Here is a 14,997-nt window from a genome sequence, read left to right on the forward strand (position 1 = left end):
CATCAAAGGCATCCAACTGGCGCAGGAGTGAGGCGGAGAGCTCTAGAGCTCTGTGTAAACTACACTAATACCCCCTAATAGGAATTGGACAAAACTGCTGTCATTCTCGCAAACACACGAAAACCAGGAAGTACAGGGATGAACCGTACCGAACCCCAAGAGAAAGAGGAAAGAGGAGACATGTTTATTTTGTCTTTTTGCCACATTATTAATCTCATTAGTTCAACATAACTTTTCTGAATACAGAAATCCAAATCCAAGTCAATCCTGAGCTTAATAATATCAACCTCCACCCTCCACCCTTAAGAGACACCGTTACATTTACCAACCTTAAGAGACTCCGGGGAGAAATAGAGAAAAGGTGTAATTAAAATGTAAATATTGATATTTCATTGTTGGAAATGGCTTTTCGGCGCTGTGGTTAATGTCACTCCATCTGTGGAGCCTCTGCAACGGAGGCTTTATTACAGTCCGGGGAGCTGCCGCCCTTCTCCGTGGCCGCCACCAGGGCACATGGGCTTGTTGCTGCCTCGTTTCCATATGCAATTAAGTGGAAAAGTACAGTCCGAACTGTAATCCATGCTATCTTAACCAGCTGTCTGAGTATATTTAGAATTAATCTCCACCACCAATCGGCCTTAATGTATGCAATTAAGAGTCTGCCGATTGCTAATTAGGTGCATTAGAATCAAGAAGCCGTGCCAACGTGACGATGCAGCATCTTCTCTGCTTTGGGTGGAGCAAATCCTGCAAGACAACAGCAAATTAGTTGTGTTATTAGTTGTGTCCTAATAATATGGAGGAAGATAGTTCAAATAAAATGTCATTTTTTCTTTATTTATGGAGTATTGCACTTTTTTAATGCAATTCAATTAACCAGTGGGCAACTGATTTTGCTTTCATCTGACACATTTTCAAGTGAAACAGGATATTCAACAACAAGACATATAGGACGGAAATTGATTTTATCAGTTGGGATTGGAATGTAAAAAGTTGTATTATATACCAAAATGGAGTCAGATGGTTGAAGCTAGTTGTGCATTTTACTGAAAGATTTTTATTTTTAGACTAATATGTACCAATTAATTGAGCACAATACATGTATAAAGACAATTAATAGTCAATTTTATGACTTTACAAGTTTCAGTAGTCTAATGACAGTTGATAACCTTTGACCCCATTGCTTCACCCCCCTGCAGAATTAGCCTTCCGCTGATTGTTGTCGATTTCAAAAATTCGTCTCAAAACGGAAACAAAATAATAAGTGCCAAAAAATACCATTCCATTTTTCCACAAAGAAAAGCCTGAGGGAAAATCACTCAATTTTGTTTTACTCTATTGAATGGTAGAGCAGAAGCCAGCAGCTGTTTAACACTGTAGCAGTGCACATGTGATCATGGTAAACGCTGTACGGCAGCATGCCTCATACTGACAGGTGAATATTTGCTTAGCCGCTAAATGGATGTGGACAGCTATGGTGGTGTTAATGTGTTTTCCTTCCTAAAAAGTGTGATTTTTCCCTCTTTCTCTCTCTGACTGGTGTTGTTTTGTGGAGATGAAAGGCGGCCGGTGATAAAAGCAAAGAGGAGCGCTGCGGCGGTTTGTGTGTATGCGGCTCCTGTCATCACTTCCCCTGTGTCCCCCCTCCTTGCTGAGGTTGGAAGGGAGACTAAAGACCCGACTGTTTACACACACACAGAACACTCTTGTTTGCCTTTTCATGTTGTTTTTGATTTGTGCAAGACTTCTGTGGGCTAATATTTGCCGTGTCTTTTGGTGGGAGTTGTTCTGTGCAGGAGTTTTGCAGAAAGCTGGTTTAGCTGGTGAGGGAGTAGCGTCTGAGCGCCTCGCTGGGGCAGTAAATGGACAGACAGAGACTGGCATGGTGGTTGTTCCTTGTCTCACCATGGACTTTGGCATCATTAGCCTCACCACAGGCTTATCTGTAAGCTTAGAGTAATCACCAATCAGCTGAATGTATTCCAAGGAAACATCCTTTTCATGGCTTGTTTGGAGATTGATGCTACAAAGGATCTGTTTTAGTGACTCAAATACACAATAGTACAGAGGTGAAAAGAAATGGGGGGGGGGGGGGGGGGGGGTTAAAAATATATTAATATATTATCAAATTAAATAATAAAGAAGAAATTAAGCAGTTTCATGTTATATATATATATCATCACGAATACTGTATGACAGTAGGTGGCAAAATGTCTTTTGAATTAGCGAGTCATTGAATCATTCATTCAGTCGATTTGTTCAAAAGCACTGATTCATTCAGGAACGAAACAAGTCTTTATGAGCGAGTCAGGGAATCATTTTCTCAAACGATTCATTCAGAAACACTGATTGATTCAGGAAAGAAACAAAGCTCACTATTATGTGTTGCTCTGGTTCTGCTATGGATTAATTTGGAACTTTTTCCGTTGGTGAAACAAAACTACAAAATGTAACTGGTAATATTGTATGAAATGTAAGTTAATCAATATTAACTTATTGTTTATTACTGAACTGCAGTATAAAAGCAAAATTTCTCTCATAATTGTGCTGTTTTCCTGATATTGTGAGAAGAATTGTAAGATGTTAATACGTCTACTATAGACTGTAAATTTGTTGTTGTTTTATCTCTTAAGGCGATATGACAACTTAGACTACTAATATTACTAAGTCTCACCTTCGGTCTCCCCAGCACTATTTTTACAAGTAGATTAGTCACTGTGTCATCATCGTCTTGACAAAGTGTGAAAGCAAATAGAGTGTATATTCACACAGGAGCTCAGGAGGGAGCCAGGATACGTCAAATAAACATCCAGTGCAGTCTGCACGCAGAATAGAACTGATTCTCATTGCTCAAGCGTGTTCATTTACCCTGAAACCATGAGAAAATAAGCAGGGGTGTTGCTTAAAGTGAGACGGAGGAGCTGAGCGCACGTGTGTTTATATGATGGCTAAACAGCGTTGCTGAGGTGAAGTCTGCCTTGAGGAAGACGAGGAGAAGGAACGACTGCGTATGTGTGTGTGTTTGTCTCAGCGGGCTCTCTCAGTGTGTAAACGTGCAGTCAGAAAAGATTTGGCAGACGGACGGCCGGTGGTTGCTGTGAGGCCTGGTGGTGAGCAGTCCTGCCCGGCAGGGGTTAACTTCGCATGGCTGCACCGCAGCCTCTTTCTGTCAGCCTGTGCTACACGCTGCTCCAATGCTTATTTCTTCTGAAAAGCCACTGCAGGTTTCACAAGGCCTCAGCCATCAGATACCTTCTACTGGTGTAACCTTCACAGATCCACGTACTTAGCCTTTCCTCCCCATCTAGCACAAAGTGCATCAGTTTACTGAGAGAGAAAAGAGAGAGATAGAGAGAAGAAGAGAGATTGTGCCAGTGGCAAAGCCCCTTCAGTCCTGTTGGAGAGAGAGGGAGTCTGAGCTCTGAAGCTGGTCTCCGGGCTAAGAGAGTTAAATTGAGAGGACCTTACTGGAGATTGAACGCTGGATCAGATAATGCCTGTGTGTCATCAGGATGGGGCAGTCTGCTTTGTGTCTGCCAAATAAAAGAGACTGTTATCCAGAGTTACATGGCTTGCTTTTTCCAGCACAGAAGAAACGAGGCAAATTATTAAATATCAGAATATATGTTTAAAAATTAAACATTGTTTTCATATATATATATATATATATATATATATATATGTTTGTGTGTGTGTGTGTGTGTGTGTGTGTGTGTGTGTGTGTGTGTGTGTATATGTCTATGTGTGTGTGTGTGTGTGTGTGTAGACAGTCATGCCTTGTCTAGTGTCATGCCTGCACTGAGTCAATAAACTTCCTCTTGTTACAGGAAGTCCTTTGGGAAAAGAGTTGTACAGATTTACCACAGCTGAAATGACAGTGACGCGCTTTAATTCGGCTCTTTGGATCCTTTCTCACGCAGCAAAGCATCCAAAGGTGAACCGTAATCACAGTCGCCACTGAGCTCTTTTGTGAAATGAAATAACAGATGAAAAGAAGGGGAAAAAATGCATCTTTAAAGTTTGCCCTCACGTAAATGTCAATAGAGAACCTTTTCCATCATCAGCAGTAAATTCACATTGATGGCTCTTTTCTTCTCTCTATCGATCCGGCCATGAGAACGTAGATTTGTATCTGTTAATTAATGCGTCCTGAAACAGCATTTGTATTAATCAGGGAGATAAGAAAAATTGGATGCCTGCACTGGCATGACAACCGTAAAAGCACGAGCCCCTGATAAAATCATTGATGGACCTCAATAAAGAGGGAAAAAAAGTTCTTCCTTCCACTCAATAAACTAATCATCCGGCTTTTAATTATTCTGCGGAGAGATGTGTGGAGATTGGGGAATGTGTAAATCTAATTATTTACTAACAGCAGTGGCTGAGAGGGAGGGCTGGGAGTGGCACAGGGGGAGCTCAAGGCGATGGGCTCCGTCCATCTGCCACTCCACAACCCCCTCCTCACCCGCCCCTGCCTTTATTTTGTCTCTCTGTTTGTCCCTCGTACTCTCATTCTCTTTGTCCCTCTGCATCTCTCGTTCTGTCTTGATAAATAGTGCCTTCAGTCTTCCATCATTCATTTGACTCCTGTACGGTTTGTTTCTTTTCATGATCAACTCTACCAATGATAACCCTTTTAAATGTTTCTGTTCTAGTGGTGTCACCAATCGTGCAAACAAATCTTTGATATTCATGTCTTCCATTGGTTGGACAAACAGACCCTAAACTCACACCATTGGCTAAGCTAGTGTTGATGTGTCAGACTGGTCAGAGCGACAGCGCCACAGCGTTTATGTATTTTTTGAAAATATTAAACATGAAATGTTTTTATATATCCAATCAATTAATCAATACAATATAATTTATAGTCAAAATTATGCTTATGATTTATTATTTTTATTTAGAATGAGCGTTGCAGTTTGACTCTGATTTATGTCAGTGGATTTTTTTTTCCAAATGATCAGCAATCTTGCATGTGCCTCTAAGGAGGCCAAGAGAGTGTGATCTTATTTTTAGCCAATGCCACCTTTCATTGAGGCCAATGTCTTCATAAGAATGCAGCAGTCTTGCATTAGACCCCCTTAAGAAATTCTTGGCTTAATCCCTTTTGATGATTTTATTAAGTAGTAGAAGATGGCCCTGCCAACTGGCATTGAGCACACTGGCACCAGCAGGCCAGGGGAGGCACCAACTGCTCACCAGCTCTTAGTCTGGCTCTAATGAGATCAGAGATGTTAACAGTTTGGGATAATAAATTAGCAGTTGGTATAAACAATAGCCTGAAACCTATACCTAATGAGCTCCATGCCATTAGCGATTAACTCACAGAAAGAGATTTCAAAAAAGAGAAGAAGAAAAAAAATGAGCGAAATTGCCTGCTTTCTCTGAAGGCATCTCTCCACAACAGATGTTGGTGAGCATCTCTTTCCTCTCGTTCCCCCGCCACCCAGATTAGCCCCCTTGCTGTCGCAAAAAGAGACGCTTCATCTGTTCTTGGAAGAGCAGAGCGAGTGAGATGAGACGAAGAGGTCCAACTCCAACAGGTGCTGTTTTGCCTGTCCCTCTCCTTCAGAGCTGAAGGATGGCTCTCAAGCACTTATGCAGTTTATTAAGATTACTTGCCCGTTACAAGCTGCTTTTTGTCTGCCTTGGTTTCGAAAAGAGTACTTGCACTTTTTTCATCCTTTTATTATAGTTTTTTACTTTATTTTACTTTATTCTATTGTGTTCTATTGACATAATAATAAGTATGTTATTATGATTATTTCAATAATAGTTATTTCCCTTCACTTAAAACGTTCATCTGACCCAGTCAAATTTCAGTTGACAGAAATGACTGAAACTTTAACACTCAATTTGAGGTCCCTGAATAGTGTGTGCATCAATCAGAAAATCTTAGCATATGAAAGTCATTGCATTTATTTATCTTCTTATAGTTGAGGTATAATAGTATTAAGAAACATCTTTAGGAATCACCTGGTACCTCAATATTAAGTATGTTTCTCAGACCCCAAAATGAACATGAGGGTTAAACTCTTTGTCACATGGACAGACAAAAGCCATGTGATCGTCAGTTTCAAATGGCATTCATGAACATAAACTCCACGACTTCCTTCACTTCTAGCAAAAAGACGTGAAAACTGAAAACTGAAAAAAAGTGTGTGCAGAGTAGGGGGAGGAGGAAGGAGAAGGAGTTTCAGGCAAGCAATTAGTCTTTCAGTTGGTGTGATGGGAAGAATTGATCCATGCTGCATGTTGGGGGAGATAAGGAGTGCCCTCCCTCAGGATGCCCCCTGGCCTGCAGCGCAGCAGGAGATGAGAGCCAAGGCTCGTGCTAGGTGCCTCAGCTCACTCCCACCGGAGTTTTCCTCTGTAATACACCTCTAGAATGTCAATGCTTCCCACTAACACAACCAGAAACTTCTGACAATGAACTGAGCTTTAATATCGTATACCGCGTTGAATGTTGATTTGAAGCTGAGCGTTCATCGTTGAGTTGAACAAAGCTCTTTCTCTTGCTTTTCTCAGGGTTTTCCACACTCTCGCTGGCGGACCAGATGAGTCTTCTGCAGAGCGCATGGATGGAGATCCTGATCCTGCGTGTAGTCTACCGCTCTCTGTCTTTTGAGGACAAGCTGGTCTACGCTGAAGACTACATCATGGATGAGGATCAGTCCAAGCTGGCCGGCCTGCTCGACCTGAATAACGCCATTCTTCAGCTGGTGAAGAAATACAAGAGCATGAAGCTGGAGAAGGAGGAGTTCGTCACTCTTAAAGCTATAGCCCTGGCTAACTCAGGTAAAATGAGCAGATGTTATAGATTTCAGTCAGAGCAGGCGCCACATTTTGGTTATAAAACGTTCAGACGATCAAAATAATTTATTTCAACAGATTTCCAATGGACAAAAGATTCTGGGTCAATTTTTTTTTAAATTGGGTCAATGGCATGACACTCAATATTTGTCAGGATTTATGAATATGGGAGCAATTTATTTTACGTATTATATTATAATACATATTTACCCCATGTACACACTATGTACTTATTATCGTAATTATAATAACTGGGTAATAAGTAGGTACTAACCCTGAACCTACCTTAACCCATGTAGTTACCTTATATTACACAGTACTTTCTTAGGTAAGTACACTGTAAGCACGCACGTACACATACTTTAAAATAAAGTGCAACCATGAAGGTATTCAAAAATAAATTATAAATGCAATTTATACAATGAATAATTATTACAATCATACATGACAATGAGTAATTACATTTTTTACAAATGGCAAAAAGTGTTTCAAAAACATATGAAACCAACATTAATAAAGAGTAATTTTTTACTATTTATCATAGACAATCTTACATGTCATTAACCCACTTCTAGCTGTCATTACTTTGTTTTTATTTACATCAACTTAAATATGGTGTCTGCTCTGATTAAAGTCTGCATTCTATTATAATTTACATTGTTCAAGGGGTCTCTTTAGTTAAACTCACTGTCTTGGAATGTTAAAGACAGATGTAGCGGTAGAGTTGTTCAGGTACTGTTCAAGAGATATCTTAATATCTCTGTCTTTCTTTCTCTCATGTTTTCTCTTCTTCAGTTCACTCGCACACACAACACCACACTAAACAGTGTTCCCACCCCTCCCCGCCCCGTTTGAAATCCTTCAAAAGCACGGCTGCGGCCTCTCTCCGAATTAGCATAAGTCTCTGCTCAGATGCCTCTTAAGTAAGGAGCCCATCACTATGCACCTGCATGTCAATAACAGGCTCTGATGTTGTCCGCCATCGACAGTCACGCCATGGCCCTCTGGCTCCCTTTGTGTTGACCCCATCTTTGAACTTTATCTTGGTTGCTGGCCAGTAGTTTTCCCTTTAATTACAAGAAGGAAACTGTCAATAAAATCTGTTAAATGGGACGCAATGAGCAGCTTGAATGGGAGGGCGGCTATTTGTTCAAATTCTCCAGCGCTCAAGGTATTGACAGTTTGTTTTCTGGGGCCATATGTGACGATCAATCTCCGGCTGGGCCTGGCCATGCTGAAAAATGAAAAAGCAGATTGCTCTTGCTCGCTTGCGGGTGACGGCTCGCGAGTTTGGCCCCGGCCTGCAGACACCGGGGGCCGTTCTGCCTAAAGTGCACCCCTGAGAGAGCGAGAGAGCACGTGACTCTTTTGAGAAATTCATTTTTAATTGATTCGACGATTAGCAGTTCATCTCGCTTTGTTGACGTGCGTGTCGACCTGCCAAAAACAGGTAAAAGTGATCGATGAGTGGTAGATTTATTCAAACTGATGTCGTCTTCCGTCCACGTTTACGCCTTTTTCTTAATCTGAGGCATACACAATGAGACTTCCTGTAGCCTGATGCTTAGGCTAATCGCTAGTCCTGGATCTGTTTTTTTCCTCTCGTTCTCGGGTGTCGTTCTCTGTATTTATTGAGACTTTCTCTCTGCGGCTTTTCTCTGCACTCTTCTCTCAGGAGAGACATGCATCATGTCCGATTTCAAAGGTGAGCCATTTTGTCACTTCTTTTTTTGGTGGAGAGCAGAGTGTTTCAGACAGCTGCTAAAAAAAATGATACACTCCACCATTTTCTAAAGCCCTGAGGTGCTGGGTATTTCCACTCAGATCCAATGTATTTCACAGTCTTTCAATAGACTCAGTATTGCTTAAGCAATCGATGTCAGAGTGACATTTTTTCCTATTTATTTGAAAGCTTCACGTTGCAGTTTATCTCATTATGGTGCATGTTTCTTTTTAGAGGACACGTGATAAAAATGTAAGTAAATGGATCAGTAAAGCAGTCCATGACCTCTTATATCTTCAACCAATTCAGCCATTTACTGACACAATTCCTGTGTCATTCTAGGAAATCCTTACAAATTTGAGTCTAGCGAAGTGTCTTTTTGATAGTAAATTTTAAGGCACAAATAGTGTAAACACACAGCGTTTTCCACCGCCTCCAGCAGTGATGGTGAGATTGATAGGGCAGCTTGTGTGGAAAGGTGCAGGTAAGCACTTTCTTGCCAGGGATTTCTGTCGGATCACAGGTCACTTTTCAGATGGCCAAAGCCCATGTGACTGATGGATGAGACCTCGCTGTCTGAATTCTAGATGGGCTCCAGACACTGAAGGGTTAGGATATCGAATCGCAGCCTGAAGCAAGCTGACGTTTGTCCCGCTGGCCAGCCCAAAGGACAGATGGTGCTCTCTACTAATAGAGGAACCTCACAGGGTCTCACTTTTATCAATACTTGACCATACAATTATTATTTAACGTGTATGTATCAATTGATTCGAGGCAATGCATTGATTGTGACATCTTTGCCAAAAGCCAGCGTGTATTTGGACATTTTATCCGGAGGGAACGGGATCGGATTGACACGCCACAGTAGAAAACCGAGTCAATACTGTTGGTGGAGTCAGTCTATAAAGAGCAAGTCAGACAAAGCACTTTCTTTACCATTGTGATGTGATAAAACCATCAGAGCACTGCGTAGTAGCATCCAGTGCTTGGATTAGCTGAAAAAGTGCAACTATATTATCCACTGGAGCACAACACAGCAAAGATAGTAGCTGCCTGAGACTAATTGCGTTCTCAGAGGCACGTCTGTCGCGGTGAACGGGCGTGAATGCTGTACTAACGAGTGCAAATGCAAATGCAGCCTGTTTGACATTTCTGGCAGACAATGCCAGTCAGGCTGAGGTATTGTTTCCTGACTCGAGCCTCTGTTTCTCTCGCTTAGACAAGTGCCATATCAGCTCTCCTCCAAACACTGTTTCTGTCGCCCGTGCCATTCATCAGTCCCATAGAGAGGCTTGTAAACACGTGCCGAGGACAGTCTCAGCGTTTAACACTCAAGTGTGTCTTTAATCACTGGAGAATGAGCTTAGGGCTGGCAAAAAACCATGAGTCACATTCTTTTAATCCCTTTCCTTTTGCCAGGACTTCATCCTCAGGTTTCCGTCAGCCTGAAATGGATTTAAAAAAAGAAAGAAAGAAAAGAAAAGTCTCTTACAGGACTAGCAACCGGGAGTGTCATGCCTGTTTAAACTAAAGGGGGCCTGCTTTGATTTTTGAGCCAAGTGGATTTTGAATTCAACTTCACATAAATATATATATATATATAGTTTTTAATGATGAATGAAAACTGTACCACTAGACACTAATATGTCTTATACCTTTACATATTGCTAAAACTTTAGTAGTTGCAAAACGTATGACTTTTTTCCCCTTTGGTCATGTCATAGTAAAAAAAAATCAAATGATGTGTGATTCATTGTTTTATTTGGTCTGGAGGAAAATGTGAAACCTGAATTTGTGTTTCCCTGAAGTTATTTCTAAAGCAACTCATCATTGTCCGCTGAATAATTGTTTTTCCAGATTCCATGCATATAGAGGACGTGGAAGCTGTGCAGAAGCTCCAGGACGTGTTGCACGAGGCCCTGCAGGACTACGAGGCGGGCCAGCATGCGGAGGACCCGCGCCGGGCCGGCAAGCTGCTCATGACCCTACCGCTGCTCCGGCAAACCTCCACCAAGGCAGTGCAGCACTTCTACAGCATCAAACAGGACGGCAAAGTGCCCATGCACAAACTGTTTCTGGAGCTGCTGGAGGCCAAGGTCTAACTCCGCCCCCCGGCCCGCGTTATACCCGCAGAGAGCTGGAGGGGGTACGTCACTGACTCCGCCCCTTCGCCGGGCAGACACTGACTAACTCTCTGCCGCTGTTCGTGAAACCTTTGTCTATAAACTTTATCAAATAATAACTAAAAACATAACCGTAATGGTACTTCTAATTACTGACAATGATACGTAAATATAAGAATGATTTAAAATGTGATTATTGAGAAAAATATGGTGGAAAAAAAATGACTGCTCTCATTATTCAGCAGTGGGACTTGAAACCAGCCGTTGACTTGTTCTTCTCGAAAATCTGATGCTGAGTTTTTTTGTGCTTTTGAAACATTTTGTTGATTTTCAAAAGAGAATTACTGGAGCCGAGAAAGACCAGCCCTGCCAAAGGAAGGAGGTCCACCCAATGGACACCAGCAAGAGAAACTTTCCCCAAACTGTACCGTCCAGCTTCCATGTTGCTGAAGGATTCGACCCTCTTTACCATAAGAGTAGTGACTATATGCAGTATTACATTAGAGGTCCTCGGAGCAGTTTAACAACGCGATAGCCAAACGGAGATTTTGAAGAAGCTGCTCCTCACCATTATGTAGCCATGCGGATTGATCATGTGTGTGTCACTCCCTTGTCCTTTTCTTTCAAGTCTTCCAAACACGTCTAGCCTCTTTTAATGATTTCATTTCAATCTTTTCAGGGAATAGCCGAAGCTTTAGTCTCTCATGCAATACTGAGCAAAGATGAATCGCAGTGGTCAAGGAACAGACTCATTTATTTATTGACTTTATTTTATTATCTTTTATTCAAGTGTATTTTTACTGTACTGAAGGATGTAAATATATGGTATGGTCAACAAACACAATGTTTCTTCATATAATGTTAATAATAGATCGTTATGTTTTTCTACCGACCACCGTGTTGCGCGATTTACGAACCATGAAGATGAAAACCTGCTATCTTCTCTAAGCAATAGATGTTTAAAAAAAAGTGGAGGTGTATATGTATGCAATTTTGTTTGCTTTTTTTTTTTCTTAGTGCCACACTTACTTGGGAAAACGAATTTCCAGAAGCTTTCGCGTTTCTGTCTGTGCTTGTCATAAGATGATACATTACATACACGATGTGGCCAGGAGGACCATAACCATTATCTCAAGTCAATTATATATGCATATATATTAACTTCAGCCTCGAAATTCTATTGGCGTTCTTTCATACTGAAGCAGTATTTGAACTTTAAGCAAAATAGCACTTAGGGAAGACGGAGAATCATCGTAGATTTAGTTTCACGATGGTCCTGTTTTTTTTTTTTTTTGTTTTTTAGTGCCAGAGATATCATACACGTGATGTAATCTTCTTCCAAATGACATTTTTAGCAGAAAGGCTCAAGTATCAAAGCAAGCGATCCACAGCCTTCATCAGAAATATGTCAGTATTAGTATGGGGTATTTTCTGAATATTCTTAAGCATTGTATATTGTAAATGAACAGATTAAAAATCTAACCTAAGACATTTTATTGGAACAGATCAAAGAAAAAAAAAGAATGAAAAATGAACAAAAAAAATGTAGTTCAGCTTCTTGGTGTTTCATGTCTGCTGTGTTTTTTCTGAAACATCTCAGTTTTTTTCCCCTTTCCTCTGTCACACGCAAAAGATGTAGTGTACTACCCGTGGAGATCGCAGGTCTCTCTGTTTCAGTTTGTCTTCTCTTTCTTTTCTAATTTTAGTTCATTTTTTAGAGACAGGGTAGAATTAGAGACAATACTGGATGTATGAATCCTCAGGAGCAAGATGATGGGTTCTCAAATAACCTTCTGAAAAAAGACTCTTCCTAGTTAACGCTAGATCAACCGATCAACGATCAATATAATCTATGCTGATATATAAGTGAATATTTAAAAGGAGGTGCATTATATGTACAAGAGACCATCTGTGTAACTCCGATCTTGTAGACTAACACTGTATATCATAGGTTGCAAAGAAAGATATGCTTTGAAATAGTACCTCTTTTTCTTTCTTTCCCCTCTTTTTCTGATTTTCCTTCTCTTTTAACAAAATGCTGTACATAAGGCCTTCATGCTGAACTCCATTGGTATATATCTTGACTCTTTAAGGTTGCAAAGGGAAGAAACATTTTTGTTTGTTTTGGTGTAAGATCGGTTTTCAAAACTATCACTTTGACTTTGTGTGCTTAATAAAAATTACGAAAAAAAATCTGCAAGAACAGATCATTTTTTAAGACGAACGGGGAACGATGGTTTTCTTTGTTGCTTTTCTCAGTCTTGTTCTATAAATACACTGTATCTATCATTAGCTATTCAAAACTCTTAATAGATTGTGCTTTGGAAAGGTTAGTGTAACGTGACTAGATCTTATCGCTCATGGCAACTCATCAGATGGTCAAAACATGGGTTTTTGGGGGGGGGGGTTCTTGCTGTTAAGAAGACTTTACATTTTTTCACGTGATCAACTCCTGGCAGATGAGCGGTTTTCTCTCAAATTTTTTCCTTCCTTTTTTTTGCGTTGTCTTTACTCGGAGGTGATCACGAAGGAAATGAAGCGATATGAAACCAGCTAAGCTTTCTAATTCTGGTCAGTTTTGTAAGATTTCATTCAAAACGTGAGCAAGTGGTCCTGATCTGCACTCAGTCTTTCAGATATGCATTTTTTCCAAGTTGCTTTTAGTGCACAAAATGAAAAACAAAATACTTTTATTACACGTTCTGTGTAATTTTGGACAAAATGGTACACGGACCTCTCGAACCATTTAAAGACAATTTTACTGTCTTTTACCACTCATCTATCCAGCATTGAAATCAAAGTGTAATTAATCCGTACCCACAATGACTTTTTTTTTTTAGATATATTTTCTTATTTAAAGCAATATAACGGTACGACGTACAGTTGTTGTACAATGCTATTCAATTAGTGATCAGATGCTGTATCTATTGGACTATCTTGCAAATTAAGGATTACTGATGAGCAAATGTACAAACAACTGCAATTTTTCAATGTTGAAGATATTCTAGGTGTTGGTTGTATTTATTCATGCATCGACGCGTCTGCCAAACGCATCTAGGCTTCCTGGCAGTCTAACACAGAAACCAGTGAGGGAAAGGACAAGATCCAGAAAAAAAGGAAGGGGGAAGAATAAAAGAGCATTTGAGAAGCTTCTATGATCAATATGATAATGATATATTTCAACCCAGCAGTTGCTGAAACAACCTGTAGTGAGAATCATGTCTGTAGTTTTTAGATGTGCTCCACATCGGTAAAACTATTAACTGTATATTTTTGTGATGTGCATCATTACAGTGTGCTCCAAACAATATGTCCATTTGTGTAAATGTATTTATTTTACATTGTATATATTGTTCAATGCAAAAAGAGAGACCTATGATTCTGTAACTACGATCAGTTCAGATGTGTAACTCCAATTATGCCTTTCAGGATAATAGTAGAGCAATATTAAACATGCTTCCAGTTTTGACTCGGGCTGTGTTTACTGTGTGAGAACATGTTTTCAGTTTGAACTTTTTTCTGTGTAGACTCCATGATGTGGGGTAAATGTTCAGGCCATTTACATTACGAAACTTGAGACTGTTGTTCATCAGTACATTAATACGCCTCTATGCTCTTGAAATTCAACACTGATAATAATGGGGAATGTTTCTATTAGAATGATTTCTGTAGGGTCATGTGACACTGAAGACTGGAGTAATGGCTGCTGAAAATTCAGCTTTACCATCACAGGAATAACATACATTTTAGAATATATTGCAATAAGATTTAATATTACTGTTTTCAATTAATTTTTGATCAAATAAATGCAGGCTTGCTTCATTAAAACATTTTTAAAACATCTTACCGACCCATTGATACAATGTATTTATAATACACTGTATCGATATAACATTAACCTTTAACTTCCATTTGGGCTCTTTTTTATTATTATATCAAATTGGTCAAGTGAGAGTTTTCAAGCTAATATGAACTTACAAATCAGAAACTCTCAGTCACACTCTTGTCAAAAACATTGTACATCTTACAGATTTGTAATTATAATAAGTAGGCTACTTTCCTATAGGGGAAAAAACACTTGGATTAAGAAAATTGTGAATATAACAACTGATGAGTAGAATGCTGGTATCCAGGCAATAGAGTCTGCTTGGCTACTTGCCTTTTTTTCTTCTCAAGAGCAGTCTGTCATTTTTTTTTTCTTCCTGTGCTGACATCTTCACGCGACCACTCTTCATTCTGTCGTGGTTACAATGTTATTGCGTCGGAAAGGGGAAGAAAAATGGTGGATGAGCAGAAAGTTCTTGACAACTTGATGCAGCGTTTGAGGCATGTCCACTC

General features: G+C 40.0%; 1 protein-coding gene across 7 annotated transcripts in view; it reads left to right on the forward strand.

The window, feature by feature from the left end:
- esrrga (estrogen-related receptor gamma a) overlaps positions 1–14,145 on the forward strand; it is a 169,553-nt gene extending 155,408 nt beyond the window's left edge. For all 7 annotated transcript variants that reach the window (XM_082142610.1, XM_082142608.1, XM_082142609.1 and 4 more), the window contains 2 exons: positions 6,529–6,798; positions 10,394–14,145. In XM_082142610.1, the coding sequence (XP_081998736.1) occupies positions 6,529–6,798; positions 10,394–10,638 (515 nt within the window). In that variant the 3' untranslated portion in view covers positions 10,639–14,145. The remainder of the gene's footprint in view (positions 1–6,528; positions 6,799–10,393) is intronic.
- Positions 14,146–14,997: the final 852 nt, after the last annotated feature.

The sequence above is a fragment of the Leuciscus leuciscus genome (genome assembly GCF_965113295.1).
Source record: "Leuciscus leuciscus genome assembly, chromosome: 17".
Taxonomy (NCBI): Eukaryota; Metazoa; Chordata; class Actinopteri; order Cypriniformes; family Leuciscidae; genus Leuciscus; species Leuciscus leuciscus.